General features: G+C 34.1%; 1 protein-coding gene and 1 pseudogene across 1 annotated transcript; both read right to left on the minus strand.

Moving 5' to 3' along the window:
- Positions 1–2860: 2860 nt before the first annotated feature.
- On the minus strand, positions 2861–4169 carry LOC131604499 (uncharacterized). Its single transcript, XM_058876935.1, has 2 exons — positions 3369–4169; positions 2861–3307 (listed from the first exon to the last, which is right to left on the minus strand). The coding sequence occupies exons 1-2, from the start codon at positions 4167–4169 to the stop codon at positions 2861–2863; spliced, it is 1248 nt and encodes a 415-aa protein (XP_058732918.1).
- Positions 4170–8166: 3997 nt separating this feature from the next.
- LOC131604501 (uncharacterized) lies at positions 8167–11137 on the minus strand (annotated as a pseudogene).
- Positions 11138–22179: the final 11042 nt, after the last annotated feature.

Genomic DNA, 22179 nt, shown 5'->3' on the forward strand with positions numbered 1-22179 from the left:
TCTGAAGCAAGCTACTTTGATGCTCTGATAAAGCCAAGGGCTCTAAGAAAAATTCAAAGCTTTGAAGCTGTCCAAAGAAAGCTCTGGATTATCTGAAGATTAAAGTTCAACGTGAAAGTCTCATCTGAAATGGAAAATACTCAGGGAAGTCTTTTATTTATAAATTCTTCTAGTAATAATTTCAGGGGGAGATTGTTAATCTCAGGGGGAGACACATTCACACACTCTGATTTATATGCTTTTATGCGATATCTGTGTATTGTATTTTTCATCTGATGATAACATTATATATGAATTTTGTATAAGACAATGTGGTACTCTAATTATTCACGTTTTCCATTTCAGGAAAAGTTTAAAAGAGTATGCACAAAATCAACATTCAGAAGCTATGATCCAAAAGAACTGGATGGCTTCATCAGAACATGGTCTGGAAGACATCAGAAGATAGTCTTAAGAAAATAAGAACATCATCTAGAAAGCATCAGAAGATGGCAGTCAAAAGCAAGGCTCTGAAGATCTGATGGTATCACGCTACAAAGCACTTCCAATGTCTGCACCAATGCTAAAGACTCTGATATTCAAACGTTATTCTAATAGTCTGAGTCCATAAGCAAGTACAAGATGAAAAGGCTACAACGTCAAATCTGTCTGACTGACAAAAGGAACGTTAGAAGCAACAAAAGGCAAAGTCAGCAAAAGCAGTTGAAGCATGGCTCGAGGTAGTTGACAAAAGAGTGAAACATTAAATGCAGCAGTGTACTATTCACGCAAAGCATTAAATGCTCCTCAACGGTCACATTTCTCACTGCCTATATAAGAGAAGTTCTGATGATGAAGCAAAACACAACGCTCGCTCTAAGTAACCTTACGTTGTCAAATTATCTTCAAACATTGTCACACAAAAACAACAAAGAAACTTCATCTTCAACCTCACAAACATTGTAATATCTTAGTGAGTGTTAGAACTTAATCTTGAGAGAAAAATCATTTGGTGATTATAGCTTATTAAGAAGCACATTAAACTCTTGTAATATTGTTTACCTTTGTAAAAGGAATTTCCTAGAGTGATCAAGTTGTGATATGTATACTCTAGAAGACTTAGAAGTTGCCTAAGTGGAAAACCATTGTAATCAAGATTGATTAGTGGATTAAATCCTCAATTGAGGTAAATCACTCTGACAGGGATGGACAGGAGTAGTTTGGTTAACAACGAACCAGGATTAAATAACTGTGTGATTATATTTTATCTTTCATTTTTAGAAATAACCCTTATTCACCCCCCCCCCCCCCTTTCTAAGTGTTTTTCACTCCTACAACACTTCTTCTTCAGGAGGACCATTCAAGAAAGAGGATTTCACGTCCATCTAAAAAATTAACCAATTGTTGTTAATCTCAATAGCAACAACCAGTCGTATGGTTTCTAGTCTAGCTACCGGTGCAAATACTTCCTCAAAGTCTATCCCTTCACGTTGCAAAATCCCTTCGCCACTAGTCGAGCCTTGTACTTTACTATTTCGCCTTTTGGATTTGCTTTTAACTTATAGACCCATATCACATCGATTGGCTTCTTCCTTTCCGGCAAATCAACCAACTCCCAAGTATTGTTTTTCTCAATCGATTCCAGTTCTTCTTTCATCGCACACACCCATTTTGGTTCGCTTAATGCCTCTTCTATGCTAACAGGCTTGGATTCAGACATAAGCGCAAAGTGAATAAGATCACCATCATTGTTGATCTTGCTGTCATAGAACACTTCACAATCTTAGAGCCTTTGAGGCATACCCCTCTTCTTAGTTGGTCTTTTGCTGGTTTATGCATTATCGATGTTTTCGGAATTGATCGGCTGCTGTACAGACTCTGCTGAAATCTGGGATTCAAAATTTGGTTCTGGAAACCGATTTTCATTTGGAGGGAAACCGGTTTCTGCTACTTCAAAAACAGTCCCAGGAGCTGCAGATCGCGAGGGAAACCGGTTTCCTTCTGGAGGGAAACTGATTTCTTCTACTGAAACACCAAGTTTCCTGTTTTCAAACAGCCGCACCTCGTCCACGATTACATCCCGAGTAACCACTATCTTCTTGCTACTCACATCAAACAATTTGTAGCCTCCGGTAGGATGATAACCAACAAGTATCAACATCTCGCCCTTGTCATCTAACTTCTTTCGAAGTTGACCCGGAATGTGTCAAAACACAATCAAACCCAAAACACGTAAATGACTCAAGATTGGTTTATGACCAGACCATACTTCTTCTAGAGTTATTGTGCCAAGCTTCTTTGTAGGGCACCTATTTAACAAATAGGCTGCTCTAGAGACGGCCTCACCCCATAACTTTTTCAGTAGACTTTTGCTCTTTAACATGCAATGGACCATATTCATTATTGATCGATTTTTCCTCTCAGCAATACCATTTTGTTGAGGCGTATAGGGTGGAACAACCTCACGCACTATGCCCTCATCATCACAATAATTCCCAAACTCACTTGAGGTATACTCACCTCCACCATAGGTTTTGAGAATTTTCAACTTGTGACCACTTTGTTGCTCCACCATCGATTTAAACGGGTTGAACACATCAAACACCTTGTCATTCCTCTTGATAAGATAAATCCAAAGCTTCCTACTGAAATCATCAATAAACGTGACAAAGTATCTATTGCTTCCATATGAATTGACTTGCATTGGTCCACAAAGATCCGAATACTCCACCTCAAGGTGATGGTTAGTCCTATGACCTGCATCCTTGATAAAAACAGCCTTGTGTTGCTTCCCTTGAACACACTCATCACACATCTCAGCTGGAACAATAATCCTTGGCAGCTTGGTCACCATACCATGCTTTTGCAACATGTCGATATCTCAAAAATTAAGGTTCCCTAGGCGATAGTTCCATAGACACTCCTCACGACTTGCCGATATATCTAAACACCGATGTTCCATCACTTTCAATGCTATCTTGAAAGTTCTATATGCATCCATAGGTTCCTTAAGAACCAAAACTCCATTTTGGTCCAAAACTCGCAAACTCTTGTTTTCAATCCGAATAGTGTAATTCTTCTTAAGCAATTCGCCAATACTCAAGAGATTACACTTAATTCCGGGGATAAACAATACATCTTTGATTAAGGAATGACCACAATCCCTCTTCATGATCAAGACATCACTTACACCATCGGCTTCCAAAGTTGTATCTTCGGCAAACTTCACCTTGTTCTTTGTGGCTCGATTGATCTTAACAACCTTTGCTTCATGTCTAGCAACCTCTGCTTCATCGATTTGTTTCTCCTTTGGTTTCGCGTTACATTCCTTTGCCGAAATGCCCAAGATTGTTACAATTGAAGCATTTTACTCCACTTTGGTCAAACACCTTGCGGGTGCCCTGACCACCACCTTTGGAGCATCCCTCATCCTTGTGCCCCATTTGAGCCTTTGGATTTTGTGGATCTTTTCCACCATAACCTTTCCCTCTTGGTTGCCATTTCTCATTTGAATGATTGTTCTTCTCTTTCAATCGTGCTTGCAAAGCTATTTCCGCTTTAGCCTTGTCATTCCCTCTTTCGTCCATCCTTTTCTCATGAGCCTCAAGAGAGCTTGGGAGATCATTCTTACTCAATTTTTCAAGGTCCTTGGATTCTTCAAGCGCTACCACAATGTTGTCGAATCTTGGCGTTAAAGAACGCAAGATCTTCGACACAATACTCTTCTCTTCCATGGCTTTACCACACGATTTAATTTGATTCACCAAACGCGTGACTCGCGTCACATAGTCACAAATCGATTCCTTTTCTTCCATTTTCATTAATTCTAATTGTCTCTTGTGAGTTTGTAACCTCACCACCTTGGCTTTATCAGCCCTAACATAAGCCTTCTCAAGAATGTCCCATGCTTCCTTTGCGGAACTACAATCACCAACCTTTTCAAAGTTGTCGCCATCAACTCGTGAGTGAATTAGAAAAAGTGCTTTATAATCGTTCTTCTTCTCTTCTTTGAACGCAGCCTTGTGCGCACTCGTAGCTTCAGCCGTAAGTGGTGTAACGCCATTCTTGATCACATCAAGAACCCCTTGATACCCGAACAAGACCTTCATTTGCTTTACCCACTTATCATAGTTTTTCGAATCAAGAATTGGAAGATTGGAAGGGAGTCGATCATTGGAAGTAGTTGCCATAATTCGCAGCGGATTAACATATCAGAACCAGAGATCTTGATGCCAAATGTTGGAGCAAGTCAAAAACTTGTTGTGCACATCAATGGTGAAAAGTGAATTTGGAGAAGATGAAGTGGAATAGAGTAAATTGAGAGAGAGAGAGAGAGAGAGAGAGAGAGAGAGAGAGAGAGAGAGAGAATTGAGGAGAAAAGAGTTTATTAACTATGGCATTAAAAACTCAAAACAAACATTACAATGAGTATTTATAATACTCTACAAACATAACAAACAAAACTAACAAAACTGCACACAACATAACAGACTGTTAATTTTCAAAACTTCTAGCCAGAAACCGGTTCCATATATGGGGAAACCGGTTTCCACTACACAACCCAGAATTCCAGAAACAGTCCAGAAGCTTTCTTCCAATAAGCTGTTTCTTCAAAACAGCTTCTAAAGGCATCCAACTACACTTGACTTAATTCAACATCCATCATTAAATTGTTTTAATTAGGCTAATTAGATAATTTTGGTAGCATATAACTTTAGTATATTAAATAATAGATTAATACTCCCTGTTGTCCTATTTATAAGAAAGAGTTTATTTTTAGATTAATGTATCAAGACAATATATTTTCCAAATACATTATCTAATATAGGACAACAGGGAGTATTAATCTATTATTTAATATACTAAATAGGACAATATATTTTAATATACATTAGATAATAAGTGACAATATATTTTCCAAATACATGTATCTAAAATGTTGATTTTTTCTCATAAAGAGGACCGGAGATAATATATTCTTAACTATGAATGAGTAAATAAGAGAAAAAATTATAAAATAAAAGAAAAACATGAGTGCCAAGTAAATGGCACTTATCTTTGTTTTCGGCCTTGTGTTAGAAAGTACTAGTGTACTGTATAGTTTAAGTTACAATAGATTTTAATTGACAAAGAGATGTCATTTTATTTTAAAAGTCACAGTAATACGTATGATTAGTCATATTTATTGTTATTTAGAAGGAAAAAAACATTTATTGTAGTATGTTATGATTGGTTAAAAAATGTGAGGCCCTAATAGGTATTTGAGTTAGTAAGATATGATTGGTAAAAATGTGAGGAGAAATTTTCATTCCACCCCATATGTTTTTTCATGGCGTGAAAATTCCAACATACTCTTATATTTTGGATATACATATTTGAAGATAAATTTTTTTATTTAAAAAGTGACTTCTTATATGTATATCCGAAGTCACTTTATTTAGGAAAGGGGTGACTTCGGAGATGCATATGCGAAATAACCGAATTTTTAGCGTTGTAATTTTTCGGATATGCATATCCGAAATAATCTAATATTTGTTAAAAATTAAAATCAAGGTGAATCAATACAATTAGTTGTATTGATCAAAATATATAATTAAATATATACCATTATAATCAAGAAATTATAATAATATTAGTCTAATAAATATTTATATCAACACATTATTTTTATATAAAATTAAGTAAAAAAATATCTAATATAAATTAAAAATTATAATATTAATAGAAGGATATTTTTAACATGATAATTTCATTAATTATAATCATAATATTATAGTCATTTAAAAAATAATTATTTTTATAATTTGTGGCAAATAAATTATTACAAAATTAATTTTATTTAATCTCTTTATTCCTTATGTATAAAAATATAATTTAAGTTATTCTTTATTAATAATAATTCACTTTAAGCATGTGTATAATTGTTTTATGCAAGACAATATTATTGTGGATTGGCATCATTTGATGTGCCATAACATTTGCTAGACCTCGTGCAAAAGTAACTCTGTGACTGGTTTGTCACGGTCGTATGGCTACTAAGGACAGACTCTTCAATATGGGAATGCTGCAAGATACAAGATGTGAGCTTTGTGGCAATTCATATGAAACTTTCGTTCACATAATGTTTAAATGCAGGTTTTCTATTAGTATCTGGATGGCTATTTTACAGTCGATACAAATTATTTATGTTAAAGATATAGATCTCCAATGGATCAAGAGATACACTCATGGCCAAGGATGGAAGCAAGGCCTGTTTAAGAAAGTGGCAGCTGAGACCCTTTATGGCATTTGGACGCACAGGAACCAATTTATTTTTGAGAAGGAAACTCTTACTATTGATGCTGATAGAACTATAAAGAATATTATAGATGCTATTGTGTATAGAGGTTGGATGAAACCCAACTATAGAAAGAAAATAGCCATCCTGTTAATGTAATTAGGTATGTTTATAGTATCTTGGCTTTGCCATAACTCTTGTAAATTGTTCTCTTTGAAATATAATTCTTTTATTTCAAATAATAATAATAATTCACTTAATTATATTATAACTATATTATAAATAAATATCTTTTTAATATAAAATCAAAAGAAATTTGTGATTTTGGTTAATTCGGATATGCATATACGTATTAAATAATATCCTAAATTTACGTGAGGTGAGTTCGGATATGCATATTCGAACTAACTAATATTTCAATTTTTTTGGTGCCTTCAAATATGCATATCTTCAAAGTATTTTTGAGTTTTCAATGGGTGTTTTTCACCTTATATGGGTGCAATGAGAAATTCTCAAATGTGAGGTAATTGCCTCAACTAAGATCTGTAGTTACAATTTGGCAGGCCATTAGTAGCCCTTAGATTAATCAAGAAATTTCTATACTGAGCTGGATTTTTTTAGCACCGATATGAAAATCTTATTAAAAAAGAAATTTAATTGTACTAAAATAATTAAATCAATTTAAATTGTCTATTAAATATTTTAATAATTGATAAAGAATTCTGATTAAAAAACAAATAAAATTAATTTATTTTTAAAATCAAATATTTTATTTTTAATAATTTTAGCATTGCCTATTTATATATGTTTTTCCATATCACAAATTTACTATAACAGTGAAATAAAATTTAAATGTTCTCTTTCCAATATTTTGTTGCAACTACCCAAATTTATATTTATAATATTTTTCTTCCCAAATAAAATTCAAATGTATTATGTTATTCATGACATCTATTTAATTTTATTTCCCTTGGATTAATTAGTTGTTATCATTTGACCAACATCTAATTTTTATATTCTTAATTTTCCTATTATTAAGTTTAGTCTTTTTAATTTATAAAAGTTAATGTCCTACTTTTTTAAAATAATTTTACATTGTTAAAATATTAAAAAACACCATTAACATAATTATTTAATATTTACTTTAAATATTTAGTTTTTAGTTTAACAATTTAATATTAAATTTAAAATTAAAGGCAAATTAAAAAAACTAAAAAATTAAGTTTTAAATCAAAACTACAATTAGCAGCGGAAATTTTACAAAGGCTAACATTTAAAAGAATCTTTACATAAATTAAAAATAAAAGTATTATGGGCTAAAATTAAAAAGAAATTTTTAAATGAATTAAAAATAATAGTTGATGTATTTAAAAGGAGAAAAACATAGTTAACGCAAAATTTATAATTTAATTATATATTATTATTAAATTAAGTATAGAAAAATAAAATATTTGGTTTTACAAATAATTTCCTTTTTATTAACTTTTTTAGTTAAAAATATTCATCTTAGGATATAAATTGTTTGATCTGACTACTAAATGGCTGCCAAATTTGTGTTGTCGAGGATCCTAATCCGTAATTGCCTACCTTGACTACCCCTTGGGTCGTGGATCACTATAATATTATGTAAATATGTAAATTGAGGGTAAATATATAACATGATAGACTTTAACTTAACATTGATTCTATGGTTATAGTGTAGAATATTTAAATATGACATGATTAATTATCGATATTCTTGGATATTCTATATCCTGTAAATGTTTTTAACTTAACATTGATTTTGGTTGCAACGTAGAATTTATGAATATAGCTTATGAAAACTATTATCTTTATTTGATATTTTATTACAGAAATAGCTTACAAATACACACTTATATCATACAACATCCAACAAAGTCTAATAAGTTCTAAGTCATCTTAAGACCTTGAGTTGTAAGACCAAATTCAAATGGAAACAAAGGATCATAATGAGAATCACCAACATTCATAGGTAACTGATCAACACTCTTAAACCATGTCCTTGCAAGTTTACCACTAAATCCATAATCACCAAACAAAACATCAGTAACACCGTAACCTTCACTCCCAGGAAGCCAAGCAGCAACAAGCCTTTCAATTACGTCAACATAGGGTACCATAACCACAGGTCTACCAGTGATTAACACAACCACACATTTCACTCCGCCGCATACATTGTTTATTGTTTCTTCTCCATTACTAGATATCGTTAAGTTTAAGCTATCGCCATTTGTTTCTGCATAAGGTGTCTCTCCGACTACCACAATCGCATATGAAAAATCATTTGATTTTACATATTCGAGAGATGGATTCTCTTGATAGACTACCTCAGTGTCTTTGTCAACTGTGTTTTTTATCGCACTCAGAATCGTCGTACCACTAGTGATGTTATTGCCACTAAGTCCTTGCCATTGAATCGTCCATCCACCACATTGATAACCTAGATTATCAGCATGGCTTCCAGAAACAAGTATTTTCGGAGCCTTTTTCGGAAGAGGAAGCAATGGCTTATCAGCATTTTCACCATTCTTTAATAGTACCAACGATTTCCTCACGGCTTCCCTAGCCAATTCTCTATGCTCCTATCGAATTATGGTGCAAGTATAGTTTTATCATATTGTAGGGACTAAAATCATATTTAACTCGAAAGTGATCGACTAACCTGGCTCCCGAGTTGGTCAGAAAGGCTGTAATCAGCCAATGGATTTTCAAATAGACCCATCACAAACTTGACTCTCAAAATTCTCTTTACTGCATCATCAATTCTTGTCATAGGCACAACATTGTTTTTCACTAGTAATGTTAAACCATCTATGAATTCTGTGAAGTTATATGAAGTCATTACCTGCATCATTACAAGGTTAAGTATTAAAGACATATATTTCATGTATAAAATCATGTGGTTCCTATGCAAAGAGTGTAAGTGGTTTATATGCAAAGAGTATGATGATTCCTAACAATTCTTCTATTAGACCAGTTCAAACAGAGTTTTTGCTCTACTTAAATGAGGCCTCCGCAAGTGGACGGGGGTATTGATCTCCCTAGGACTAGCTGGTCCTAGGGCCAGATACTGAGTTTTAAAAAGAAAAGAAATTGTAATTCTTAATGATAAAAATGCCTAATCAGTAGACTTGAAAAAAATCATAGTTTACCATGTCAATACCGGCATTAATTCCAGCTTCAATTGAATATGTGTAGTTAGCATGAGGAGGTGAAGTTATCTTGTCAATTCCCTCCCAATCTGATATGACAAAACCCTGCAAAATAAACACAAAGATTTAAGCATATACTGATAAACAAAAACATTTGATATATGAGAGAGATTTATGAAGATAGGTATGTTACTCGAAAATGAAGTGTGTTCTTAAGAAATCGAGTGATTAAATCATAATTCGTATGCATTTTTTTCCCGTTCCAACTTGAGTAAGAAACCATGATGGTTGAAACACCCTTGATAATTGAGTTATAGTAAGCTGGCATATGAATGCTAAGCAATTCATGTATGGTTGTAACAGTATTGTTTTCATTGATTCCTTTTGTTGTTCCACCATCACCAACATAGTGTTTTGCACAAGCTGCTACTTTCTTGTTTCCAGCAACATATGGAACACCCTTTTTTGAATTTGGAGGGAGGTCACCTTACAATCCTGGAATGATCTCAGTCATAGCTTGAACAAGTTTATGATCTTCGCTATAACTTTCATAACATCTACCCCATCTTGGATCTCTACAAACCTATACAAAACATATACATTATAAGATAGAACATAAGATAGGACCAGTGTAGTAAGATCTTATGCAAGAGATTGTTTTCATTGCTAGCGTAGTTAAGATTGAGCTTTTTAAAGAAAAATCATAAAAAAACATGTTGAGTATTTTTTTGGGCTTGTATTATGATTTTCATGTTTTTGTGTATGTATGTATGCATGAAATTATCCTTTTTCCCTTCGGTAAGATATCCTACTTAACATCTTGTGCTTGACAATATTGTGTAGAAAAATATTGTCAAATAGTGGTTATAACCAAACTATAGCATTATAGCATATGAGAATTTAAACAAATGACTATCTATGTGTGATTGACAAATATGTAATTTTGATTATTTTAATTACCGCAATGCAAGGAGCAAAGACATATGGAATTCCAGTAGCTCTAGCTTCAAGAGCAGTTGCATCACCAATCCTCTTCACTAGTTTAGGGTCCCTATTCAAAGAAAAAAATCATCAATAAGCATGAACAGGGACACATATACATTTTTTAAGAGGTGTTAGTGCTACCGAGAACAATACAAAATAAATATAAGCATAATGGTTATTTAATTACCTTGTAGCTCCTAGACCAACATTGTGTGGAAAAATAGTAGCATTATAAACATTGTTATGGCCATGAACAGCATCAACACCATATATCATTGGAATTCCAAGCCTAGTTGATAATGCACCTTTTTGAAACTCATTCACCATATCAACCCAATCATTTGCAGTAGCCTCCGCCTTTGGAACACTTCCACCACCACTTAGAACACTCCCTGCAATAATTTTTTCATGCAGTTATAGAAAATATTATAAACCTTGGCGTCGCAATTCACGATGAATAATCAGTAGTTTAAATATTTTTTAAATCAAAAAGCAAAAACTTACCAATGTAATACTTGTTCACCACATCAGCAGATGCAACCGTGCGCTCAATTTGAACCATTTGACCAATTTTTTCTTCCAAAGTCATTCTACCGACAAGATCCTTAATTCGAGTATTCAATGGTTGCTTTGGATCTTTGTATTTCAAATACTCAGCCTCTGCCATAACTATACAACACTGCAACAGCATAAGCACCGCCAAAAATATTCTACCTTTCTCCATTTCTTCCTCTAAAAAATACTTCACAATAAGAATCACAACAACAACGTTAGTTTTGAATATATTAAGATTTTTTAAATTTGACGATCAAATCAATTATGAACAATTTGTAAATATTATTTTGAAATACACATTAGTAATGATCCGATTTTTCGTTGTTTTTTTGGTTGAAGAGTAGACAAGCTTACCTTTTATAATGATTTTACAAATATACATTATTTAATTTATAATAAATTAATTACTATATTTAACAACCAACTAATCTCTCCAACTCAACACCTCAAAATCTAGATCATTCAATTTTAACAAATTATATATCTCCAACTCAACACCTCAAACAAATAATTTGAATCATTAAATCTTAACAAATTATAAATATAGATAATTTGTTAAGATTGAATGATACTGAATATTTTTTTTTGAGATGTTGAGTCGGAGAGATTAATTTGCTATTAAATATAGTGCTTAATTAATTATAAAATAAATAATGTGTATTGTAAAACCGGTATAAAAGGTAAGATTATCTACTCTTCACAAAAAAAATCTTATCATTACTAATGTGTATTTGAAAAGATTATTTTCAAATTGTCCATAAATGATTTGATCATCAAATTTGAAATATCTAAATAAATTCAAAACTAATTTTGTTATAGGGAAATGTTATAACAAACCCTTTCATTTGTTACAGGGGAATTCAAAAGATTTTTTTAATTACAAGCGAGTGTAACTCTTCAGATGTAATTTGATCTCTCCTCTCTCTTTAAAAAAACGATCCTTTAGGGTTTTCAATCAGGGACATTTGGCTCATAGTCTGAACCTTTCCACCAAGTCACTTATGATATTTGATATATATTTGCAATTCATTTGTATATATTACATAATAAGATACTTTTTTTGAAATAGATTTTATTTTGTTTTGAGTTTTGGTATTAATTATTGTTTTGTTCTAATAAATAATAACATATAGTAATTAATAACTGCTAATATTTAACTAAATACTTCATATCTATAGTATTAGTAGTAAATTGGCTTGTTTATATTAATGTTAGGTTTTATTTAAAATGTTAATTAATATTAGTAGGTTTTACGATGTTTTGTTAAACAATTTTTTTCAATAATAATTAAAATATTTTGTTTTGGAAAAAAATATTTTAACTACTTTGTTCATTAAGTAATTAGTTTATTAAATATTTTAACTATTTAATATCTCACCTATTAAACTTTTAAATATATAGTTTATTTAATAATTAGTTTATTAAAAAATAATGAATAAATTAATGAAAAGTTATAAATATAAGGGACTTTAATGAACTAAATATTTAATAAACTAAATATTTAACAAAATAAATATATAACAAATTAAATATTTTTTACTATTTAATCTTTCAATTATTAATATTTAAACTATTTTAACATTTTGACGTTTTTAAACTATTAACATTTTCAATTATTAAATATTTTTAACATTTTAATATTTTTAAACTATTAACTTTAAATATTTTCAAATCTACCATTATTATTCAACATTATTATTTAGCATTTTAAATTAAACCTAATATAATATATAAAATATTCATTATATACATTAAATATGCCACTTGGCTACTAATACATTAAAGGACAAAACTTAGGTACAATTCTTTAGTTGTGGTTCTTACTATTTTCCAATGAAAATATGATAAATATACTTAAATATGATTTAGTGAGTGGAGAGATTTGCATGTTTAAGTGGAAATTATACACTTGTCATATTTCTATTAGAAAATAGTAAGAACCATACCTAAAGAATTGTACATAAGTTTTGTCCTACATTAAATATGCTGAAAGTATTCATTATATATATGTGCTTTATAAACATTAAACAAAAAACATGAGTGGCTTGGGGGAGAGGCATGCATGCATTCAGTTAGATGGAGAGGGTTTGAATCTTCATAAGATCAACTTTTAAAAATTTTAATTTTCAAGATTTAACACTCAAATAATTAAATAATATTAAATTTGCCTAGTGGAATATATCATAATTAAGATGTCATACTGGAATATTAAGAAATCACTTTAAAATGCCTTGAAACAAGAAAATAAAATAATGTCTACAATAATAACTATAAATATCATTAATCTCCATATGCTAGCCTAATTTTCTCCATCTTTCTTGATAAGTATCCACGAATTAATTTATTTAGTCATTGCATAAGGACCGGTAAAATAGTATGAAGCATTATAATTATAATATCATGTTTGTACTATTATAATTCTATAATATTTATTTTTGCAAGTTGAGTGATAGTGACCATATTCTCCATAATATTTACATGCCCTTCTTTTAACTAGTTCCTTATCCATCGAAAATTGTAGACCACTTCTATATCTTTCTTGCACACGGGCATTGTCAGAATATTTTCTCTTTCTACCTTTTGTTTGTGATACACGGGGGTCTTGGATATTATAATTCAAAACATTATCATGTGTGTAATCTATATATTGTTTTTGCAATATATAGAAGTAGGAAATCAGAACGAGTTATTCATTAAACCATATCTGAAGGAGAACATCAGAACGAGCCGTACATTAGACCATATCTAGAAGTAGGACATCAGAACGATTTATTCATTAAACCATATCTGAAGGAGAACATCAGAACGAGCCAAACACTATACCATATATGATGAAGAATGTCAGAACGAGTCATATATTAGACCATATCTGATGAAGGATGTCAAAACGAGTCATTCATAAGACCATATCTGAAAGAGCCATACTTTAGGCTGCATTTAATTTTGTTGACGATAGTTGCATGACTGATTGGTCGAACTGAAAGGTGAGATTAGTTTTTATGCAATGTCATGATGCATGTGTAATGTGAATGAGGTTCTTGAAATAAATGAGGATGATGCACGTTATGTATGTATTATGAATGATGCAGAGATGGACTATATAGTCTAAGCATATTGGTGTCTCCGTGTAGAAACCGCTGAGAAAGTAAATATCTGTATACTAAGGGAGATATTGACAGGGTGATTATGAATTCCTGTCTTCTGATCGGAAAAATAGCAAGTGTACTATTTTCACCGATGTAGTAATAATGGGTTTTACCCCAAGTATCGATCACGAGGATTGCGTAGGAAACACAAGTAATTTAAGTCAATTAAACAAAAGAGCAAATAGGTGTTTTGTTATAATGCAATAAGTAAATTTAGATAAAAGAAATAATAAAAATAAGCTGAAATTAAAGTTTGACTTTTTAGATGTAATTTGAGGTAATGCCAGGGTAGGTGTTTGATCTTTCTTATAATGACTCTGTAAAAAGATCTCTTCAACAAGTTCATAGACTGCAACTATTTGTTCTTAAGGGTGTTTCCCTAAGTCCTTAGTGGAAAGCCTTTTGGTTTGCAATCCTATTGCCTAAGTCCTTAGAAACAAAGGTTTGCAAACCAAAGATGTAAATAATCGAGAATGTTCAAATAACCTTTCGGTATCCCTAGTCCTAGGTGATAACTACTAGATCAAATTGTTTAAAAACCTTAACAACCGTAGTCCTACAAATTGTTAACCGTAGATCAATCTTCGTTTTTCCGACAAAGAAGGCATAAAAACATTAAACAATCAAATTGCATAAAACTATTACTTGATTAAAGAAATACGGAATTCAAGAGTCATTACAATTCAAATCAGGGACACCCCCCTGGCATTGGGGGGTTTAGCCTCTCATAATATTCAAGAAAGACAAAGTAAAGAATTTAGACATTACAAAGATAATTGGGAACTTTGATCTTCAATGGTGTCCACCGTTGAATCTCTCCGTCTCCGAAACCCTTGATGAAGCTATCTTCTCTCTTCTGTTCTTTTCTATCGTATGATTCAAAAAGTCCCAAAATAATTCTCTCAAACTCAACTAAATAGTCTAGGTACAAATCTCAGGCAAAAGAAATGTCTAAGGTACCCTCAAGGTGGAGATTTAGTGAAAAAGCCCTAAAATTGGAAGTTTTCACGCTCACAGCAGCACTGGCCGTGCTTGGACGCACGGGCGGCCGTGCTGCTCTTTATTTTTATTTTTGCTCCCAGCCATCCTGACACGGGCCGTGCGTGGAAGCACGGGCGGCCGTGCGTGGTCCCTGGATTTTGTATGGAGAGTGCCATTCTCCTGACACGGGCCGTGCGTGGAAGCACGGGCGGCCGTGTTAGACCCCAGAACCTTGAATTTTCATCTTTCTCTTGCCTCTCCTTCCTTCATAGTTGCTTTGACATTTAAGATGACTTGTTTAAACCTGATATTCATACACAACTACCCAAACGGCATCAAAAGAATCTAAATAACTTAAATTAAAATAAAATGCAAAGTAAACATAAAAACAATGGAACATGAAATACTTAAACAAAAGCAATAAAACATTGATCAAAGTGTTACCGAATCGACAAATTTAGACCGAATACATGACAGAAATTAGGTAGAAATGGTGACCGATCACAACCCCAAACTTATCTCATTGCTTGTCCTCAAGTGATGCAAGAGACTAAACAGAGGTCACCCTGGATTTTTCTTTCCACAACACTGCCGATGTTATTCGCGACTTGTGTCTACCTTTTTAATCGAATCTCTGGCTTGCCGAACCAGACTTTCTACCACACTTCCACATCAGAGTACCTTTTTGCCTGCAAGCTTTTTCACACTTCTCACCAAATCTCTCAGGGTTAAAGTGTTTTGCACTCACAAAATCAAAGTATGCAATATCAACTCTTAATTTTGAATAAATTCTACCATCACTACACTAACAAAGTTCACACACTTTTCGAGGTCTTTTGGGATGTAATGGGGTTTAGGTACGGTGGGATACACAAGGAAATGGATAAACAAATGGTTTTGGGTTCGACATTCATGTTGTGTTTTTCGTAATTGTGCTCAACTTGTTACACTGGGAATTTACTCGACTTAGACTCTTTTGCTTCACTCATTCTTCCGCGAGTGCTTAATGTAACTGAGTCTTTCATTCGGGCAAGTTTTTCTCTTTTTTTTTTGTGGGACATACATTCATATGTCTCAAATTTTTTATTTTCATCATATTTTTTTTCTTGCCCTCTTCTTTGATGATTACTACCCCAAACTTAGATTTTAGCACAACTCTGAAAACCACAACATTTATGCCGAGCAAGGGTTGGAAGTGTTTGGCTACGGGTTAATATATATGGTTATAACAAACAAAAGGATATGGCTCAACTGGGGTAACAAAGGATAAACATATAATTTAGGATGGCTAGAAAGGCTTAGGTGGTAAAACAAACAAATGCCTCGGTGTGTGTCCTCATATTATGCTGTGTCAGTAGAACATACGCAAAATCAGAATGATAAAGTCATACCTGAATGAACTCTCATGATGATAATCTGTTGTGTTTGGCTTTTTATAACCTCACCATGTTGGGTAAGCTTACAGGTTCCAAAGCACTCCTCGTGTCATGTGGCTTCTTTCCGGCGTAGGTACACCATACAATCCTCTTTGTCCAGTATCAGCAAGTTGCGTCCAACAGTTACTTTTCTTTCGGCTGCATCAACTTCCAGGGTGCCTTGGGGGAATAGGTTCAGGTTGCACCTTTCATCCACTAAATACCATTCATCATTCATTCGGCATCCATAAGTCAATCTATAACACAATGTCAACATAACACACAAACAAAAACAAAAATGGAAAACAACTAAAAGCAAATGAAAAGAACCCCTCCCACACTTGAACCAAACATTGTCCTCAATGTTTTAGAACCAGCCTTGGAGAGGTTGCTTACAGAGGTATTGCATTCCAATGATCACTTCCTAGCTTCCACTAGAGATGCTCTCTTTTATTTCCTGAAAATAAAACAAACAAACAAAGAAATTAATTATTAAAACCATGGGTTGCCTCCCACGAAGCGCTTCGTTTAACGTCGCATGGCTCGACGGTCCATTACCCTTTATTATGGAGGGTATTTCCTTCCCCAAACCTTGTTGCTTGTTACTTTCTCCACCAAAAACTCATGGAGATGAAAAGCATGGACCACTTTTCTCTTTAACTCACTTTCAACCTTCATCTTCTCACCTTGGTTTTCTTCTTTCTTTTTCTTCTTAACTTCTATAGCGACCTTAGGACTTTTGATAGAAACATGAGCTAGTTCCACCTGAGAAGCTATGCTTGAAACTTTTTCTTGGAGATGTTTAGGGCTTTTGTATTCTCCCTCACTTTCGATCATACCAACAGAAGCTTGATCATTTACAACCGCCATATGTTTCTTAACTCCTAACATCTTCAAGGTTACTTCTTCATCAAAAGATCTCAGTGTTAGTGTCCCTTTTTCAATGTCGAGGTTGCAGCGGCCTGTCGACAAAAATGGTCTCCCAAGAAGGATAGGAGTTTCTTCGTCTTCCGGAATGTCCATGATGTGGAAGTCAACAGGGAATACAAACTTATCAACTTCCACTAGTACATCTTCAGCTACCCCATATGATTTCTTAACGGTGTGATCAGCGAACCTTAATTGTGTCTTACTTTCACTAATCTTTTCCAATTCAAGCTTTTTGAAAATGGATAAAGGCATTAAACTTACACTAGAACCAGAATCGAGGAGTACCTTTTTAAATGCTATATTCTTGATAGTGCATGGTATCGCCACCGGCCCAGGGTCTTTCCTCTTAATTGGGATCTTTCTTGCTGAAGAGACTATACCACACTTCTCGATTTCAATTTCTGGTTCTCCTCCTAGTGATCTCTTTTTCGCCAACACCTCCTTCATAAATTTCTTATACAAAGGCATGTGCTCAAGTGCTTCAAAAAAAGGTAGATTCACCTCTAACCTTTTGAACAATTTAGTGAACTTCTTAAAGTCTTTCTCTTTTGAATTCTTCTTTGTTATTCTTGAAGGGAAGGGTAGTTTAATTTCCGGTTTAGCACCTTTTTTAATTTTTTCTTCAGCTGGTTTAACCGGTGGTATCACCACTTCTGGCTCTCTTGGGTTCTCTCTTATTTCCAAATCTACCTCTATCACCATAGGGTCATCTAACTCTTCTTTTTCCTTTTCCAGTTCTAACACCTTTTTACTCCTTGTTGTAACAGCATTGATCTTCTCTAGATTTTTTTGATCTTTCACAGTTTCGTTCGGAAAGTTTCCTTGTGCCTGTAGAGTGAGATGTTGTGCTATTTGACCCATTTGAACTTCAAGATTTTTGATTGAAGCCGTGGTGTTCCTGAGGTTGGCTCTTGTCTCTTCTTGAAACTGAGAGTTTTGAGTTGCCACTTTTTCAAGAGCGATCTCCCAATCTTCTTTCTTTGGTACCTGTTGTTGAAATTGTTGAGGATGATGTTGGAATTGTTGTTGATATGGAAGTTGTTGTTGTGGAGGTCTGTGTTGTTGTGATTGCGCTGGAGTTTGAAATTGGGTTGATCCTTGCTTTTGAAAGTTACCTTGTTGGTCCTTCCATGCGAAATTAGGATGATTTTTCCAACCCGGATTATAAGTATTGGCGTATGGATTATTTTGCCTCAACATATGAATCTGTTCCACCTGTTCCTGCGTTGCCACACAATGCATAGCAAAATGTGGTCCACTACATATTTCACATACAACTGAGGCCGCTGGTTCAATTTGTGCTACCTTTTGTTCACTAAGATTCATCTTCTTCAGTCTTCTTTCTACTTCAGCTGCAATTTGGTCTTCCATTTTAACTACCTGATCAGCAAGCTTCAAATCAATTTTTCCTTCCGGTTGGCTCATTGCACGGTCATATAACTCGATGTGCTCATTAGCAGCAATAGCTTCTATGATCTTCTTGATACCCGTGGCTGTTGAAAAATTAGTTGAGCCACCGGCAGCCGTATCAATAAGCTGTTTTGTCTTAATTCGGAGACCATTTACGAAAGTCTGCATTTGCTCGGTTGGGTCCATATTATGAGTAGGACATGCAACCAAACATCTCTTGAACCTTTTGTACGCATCCCCCAACGATTCCCCTTCTTTCTGCTTGAAGTTTACAATATCATATCTTTTTCGGATGAAAACTGATGCGGGGAAGTATTCGTTTAAGAAAGCGGTTTCCATCTGTTGCCATGTTGTGATGCTTCCAGCTGGAAGTGAGTAAAACCACTCTTCCGCATCTTCAGATAAGGTAAAAGGAAACATTACAAGTCTCTTAGCTTCTTCAGAATGACCTTCAATCTTTAATGACGTTGTCGTGGTGAGGAATCTTTGTAGATGCTTATTTGCATCTTCATTGATTCGTCCCGCAAACGGCTTGCTCTCCAACTGTCGGATAGTTGAAGGATGAAGTTGGAAGTGTGCAACATTGACCGGTTGGTTTACAATGGTCATTCTTCCAAGCGGTGCATTGGCCCTTCCATAATCACCCAAAAGTCTCTCTGGAGGAGGTGGATCAGCTGCCATAGTTTCAGGCTCAGAATCTGGCTGCTCGGACTGAATAGATATTAATTCTTCGTCTTCTGATTCTGAAACTACAGGGGAGTCTTCTTTCGATGCCAGTCTTTTTCACTTGACTTCTCGGAGTCGTGCTCTCAATAGTCTTTCTGGTTCTGCGTTAAAAAAAAGTTCAGCTGAGGCCTTACCTCGCATACAAGATTAGAAATCGATTAGTAGATAAGTAAAAAAAAAATAAAATTAAAATAAGCAAATAAAAATTTCAGCAAAAAGAATTTTAATTGCAGAGCAATAAAATTTTAATTGACTAAAATAAAACTTATATTTTGGCAATCCCCGGCAACGGCGCCAAAAACTTGATCGGAAAAATAGCAAGTGTACTATTTTCACCGATGTAGTAATAATGGGTTTTACCCCAAGTATCGATCACGAGGATTGCATAGGAAACACAAGTAATTTAAGTCAATTAAACAAAAGAGCAAATAGGTGTTTTGTTATAATGCAATAAGTAAATTTAGATAAAAGAAATAATAAAAATAAGCTGAAATTAAAGTTTGACTTTTTAGATGTAATTTGAGGTAATGCCAGGGTAGGTGTTTGATCTTTCTTATAATGACTCTGTAAAAAGATCTCTTCAACAAGTTCATAGACTGCAACTATTTGTTCTTAAGGGTGTTTCCCTAAGTCCTTAGTGGAAAGCCTTTTGGTTTGCAATCCTATTGCCTAAGTCCTTAGAAACAAAGGTTTGCAAACCAAAGATGTAAATAATCGAGAATGTTCAAATAACCTTTCGGTATCCCTAGTCCTAGGTGATAACTACTAGATCAAATTGTTTAAAAACCTTAACAACCGTAGTCCTACAAATTGTTAACCGTAGATCAATCTTCGTTTTTCCGACAAAGAAGGCATAAAAACATTAAACAATCAAATTGCATAAAACTATTACTTGATTAAAGAAATACGGAATTCAAGAGTCATTACAATTCAAATCAGGGACACCCCCCTGGCATTGGGGGGTTTAGCCTCTCATAATATTCAAGAAAGACAAAGTAAAGAATTTAGACATTACAAAGATAATTGGGAACTTTGATCTTCAATGGTGTCCACCGTTGAATCTCTCCGTCTCCGAAACCCTTGATGAAGCTATCTTCTCTCTTCTGTTCTTTTCTATCGTATGATTCAAAAAGTCCCAAAATAATTCTCTCAAACTCAACTAAATAGTCTAGGTACAAATCTCAGGCAAAAGAAATGTCTAAAGTACCCTCAAGGTGGAGATTTAGTGAAAAAGCCCTAAAATTGGAAGTTTTCACGCTCACAGCAGCACTGGCCGTGCTTGGACGCACGGGCGGCCGTGCTGCTCTTTATTTTTATTTTTGCTCCCAGCCATCCTGACACGGGCCGTGCGTGGAAGCACGGGCGGCCGTGCGTGGTCCCTGGATTTTGTATGGAGAGTGCCATTCTCCTGACACGGGCCGTGCGTGGAAGCACGGGCGGCCGTGTTAGACCCCAGAACCTTGAATTTTCATCTTTCTCTTGCCTCTCCTTCCTTCATAGTTGCTTTGACATTTAAGATGACTTGTTTAAACCTGATATTCATACACAACTACCCAAACGGCATCAAAAGAATCTAAATAACTTAAATTAAAATAAAATGCAAAGTAAACATAAAAACAATGGAACATGAAATACTTAAACAAAAGCAATAAAACATTGATCAAAGTGTTACCGAATCGACAAATTTAGACCGAATACATGACAGAAATTAGGTAGAAATGGTGACCGATCATCTTCCGTTCGAGGATATCCAGGTGGGGATTTTTAATCTTTGCTTGGGGATGCGAGTATCTTGAATGATCTGATCCTGATATATCCCAGGGACAAGAGAGAAGAATAATATTCTGATGTAGAATCTGATCGAGCTTGACTGTGAGTGTCAACTTCTAATGGGAATGGTGAGTTTGAACACACCCTATTGGAGAAGAAGATTGTGTCGGAGAACCGGCGGTATTAGAGACGTAAGCTCTATCGGGGAACAGAGCCTCTGTTCGGAAGAGTTTATTTGACGATGATTTTTCGAGGATTACTTTGTGGGGATATATTGTGAAAATAACTTTGTGGGGAAGATTCCCAGAGATATTTTTGTTGCCCCTTGTCTTTAAGTACTTGTTGTTGGAAAACATTTTTTAACCTGGGAGTCTAGCTGCCCCTGGATTCAGTAACCTTGTATGTTTGATGCTTGAGATTAGAATTAGAACTTCGAAGGTGAGATAGATGCTGACACCATCTGATGCTGGTAGCGGAAAGCTCTTTCTGAGATTTGTGACTAACGCAGCATGCCCCTAGTGATGGCCTAGACTTTCCGATAGTTTGGCGTCTTTGAGAAATTCTATGAATTGTGACCAGATTGCCCTTGGTAGATGGGGTAATAATATGTCGTGCCTTTTGTATATACAAGCTGTTTAGATGTCTGAGTCAGGCATATGAGACATCTCTACAATTTAATCTTATTGGGAGAACTTTTAGTCATTAGTCATACCCCATCTAGATTCTTTCTGATGTTAAAGATTTGAAATTATGTAGCAGAATTGTTTTATAATGTCACTCATAAAAATGCAATGCATGCACCTGTCTTGAAGTTTTAAAACATTTTTAGTAAG

Source organism: Vicia villosa, linkage group LG5, assembly GCF_029867415.1.
Source record: "Vicia villosa cultivar HV-30 ecotype Madison, WI linkage group LG5, Vvil1.0, whole genome shotgun sequence".
Classification (NCBI taxonomy): domain Eukaryota; kingdom Viridiplantae; phylum Streptophyta; class Magnoliopsida; order Fabales; family Fabaceae; genus Vicia; species Vicia villosa.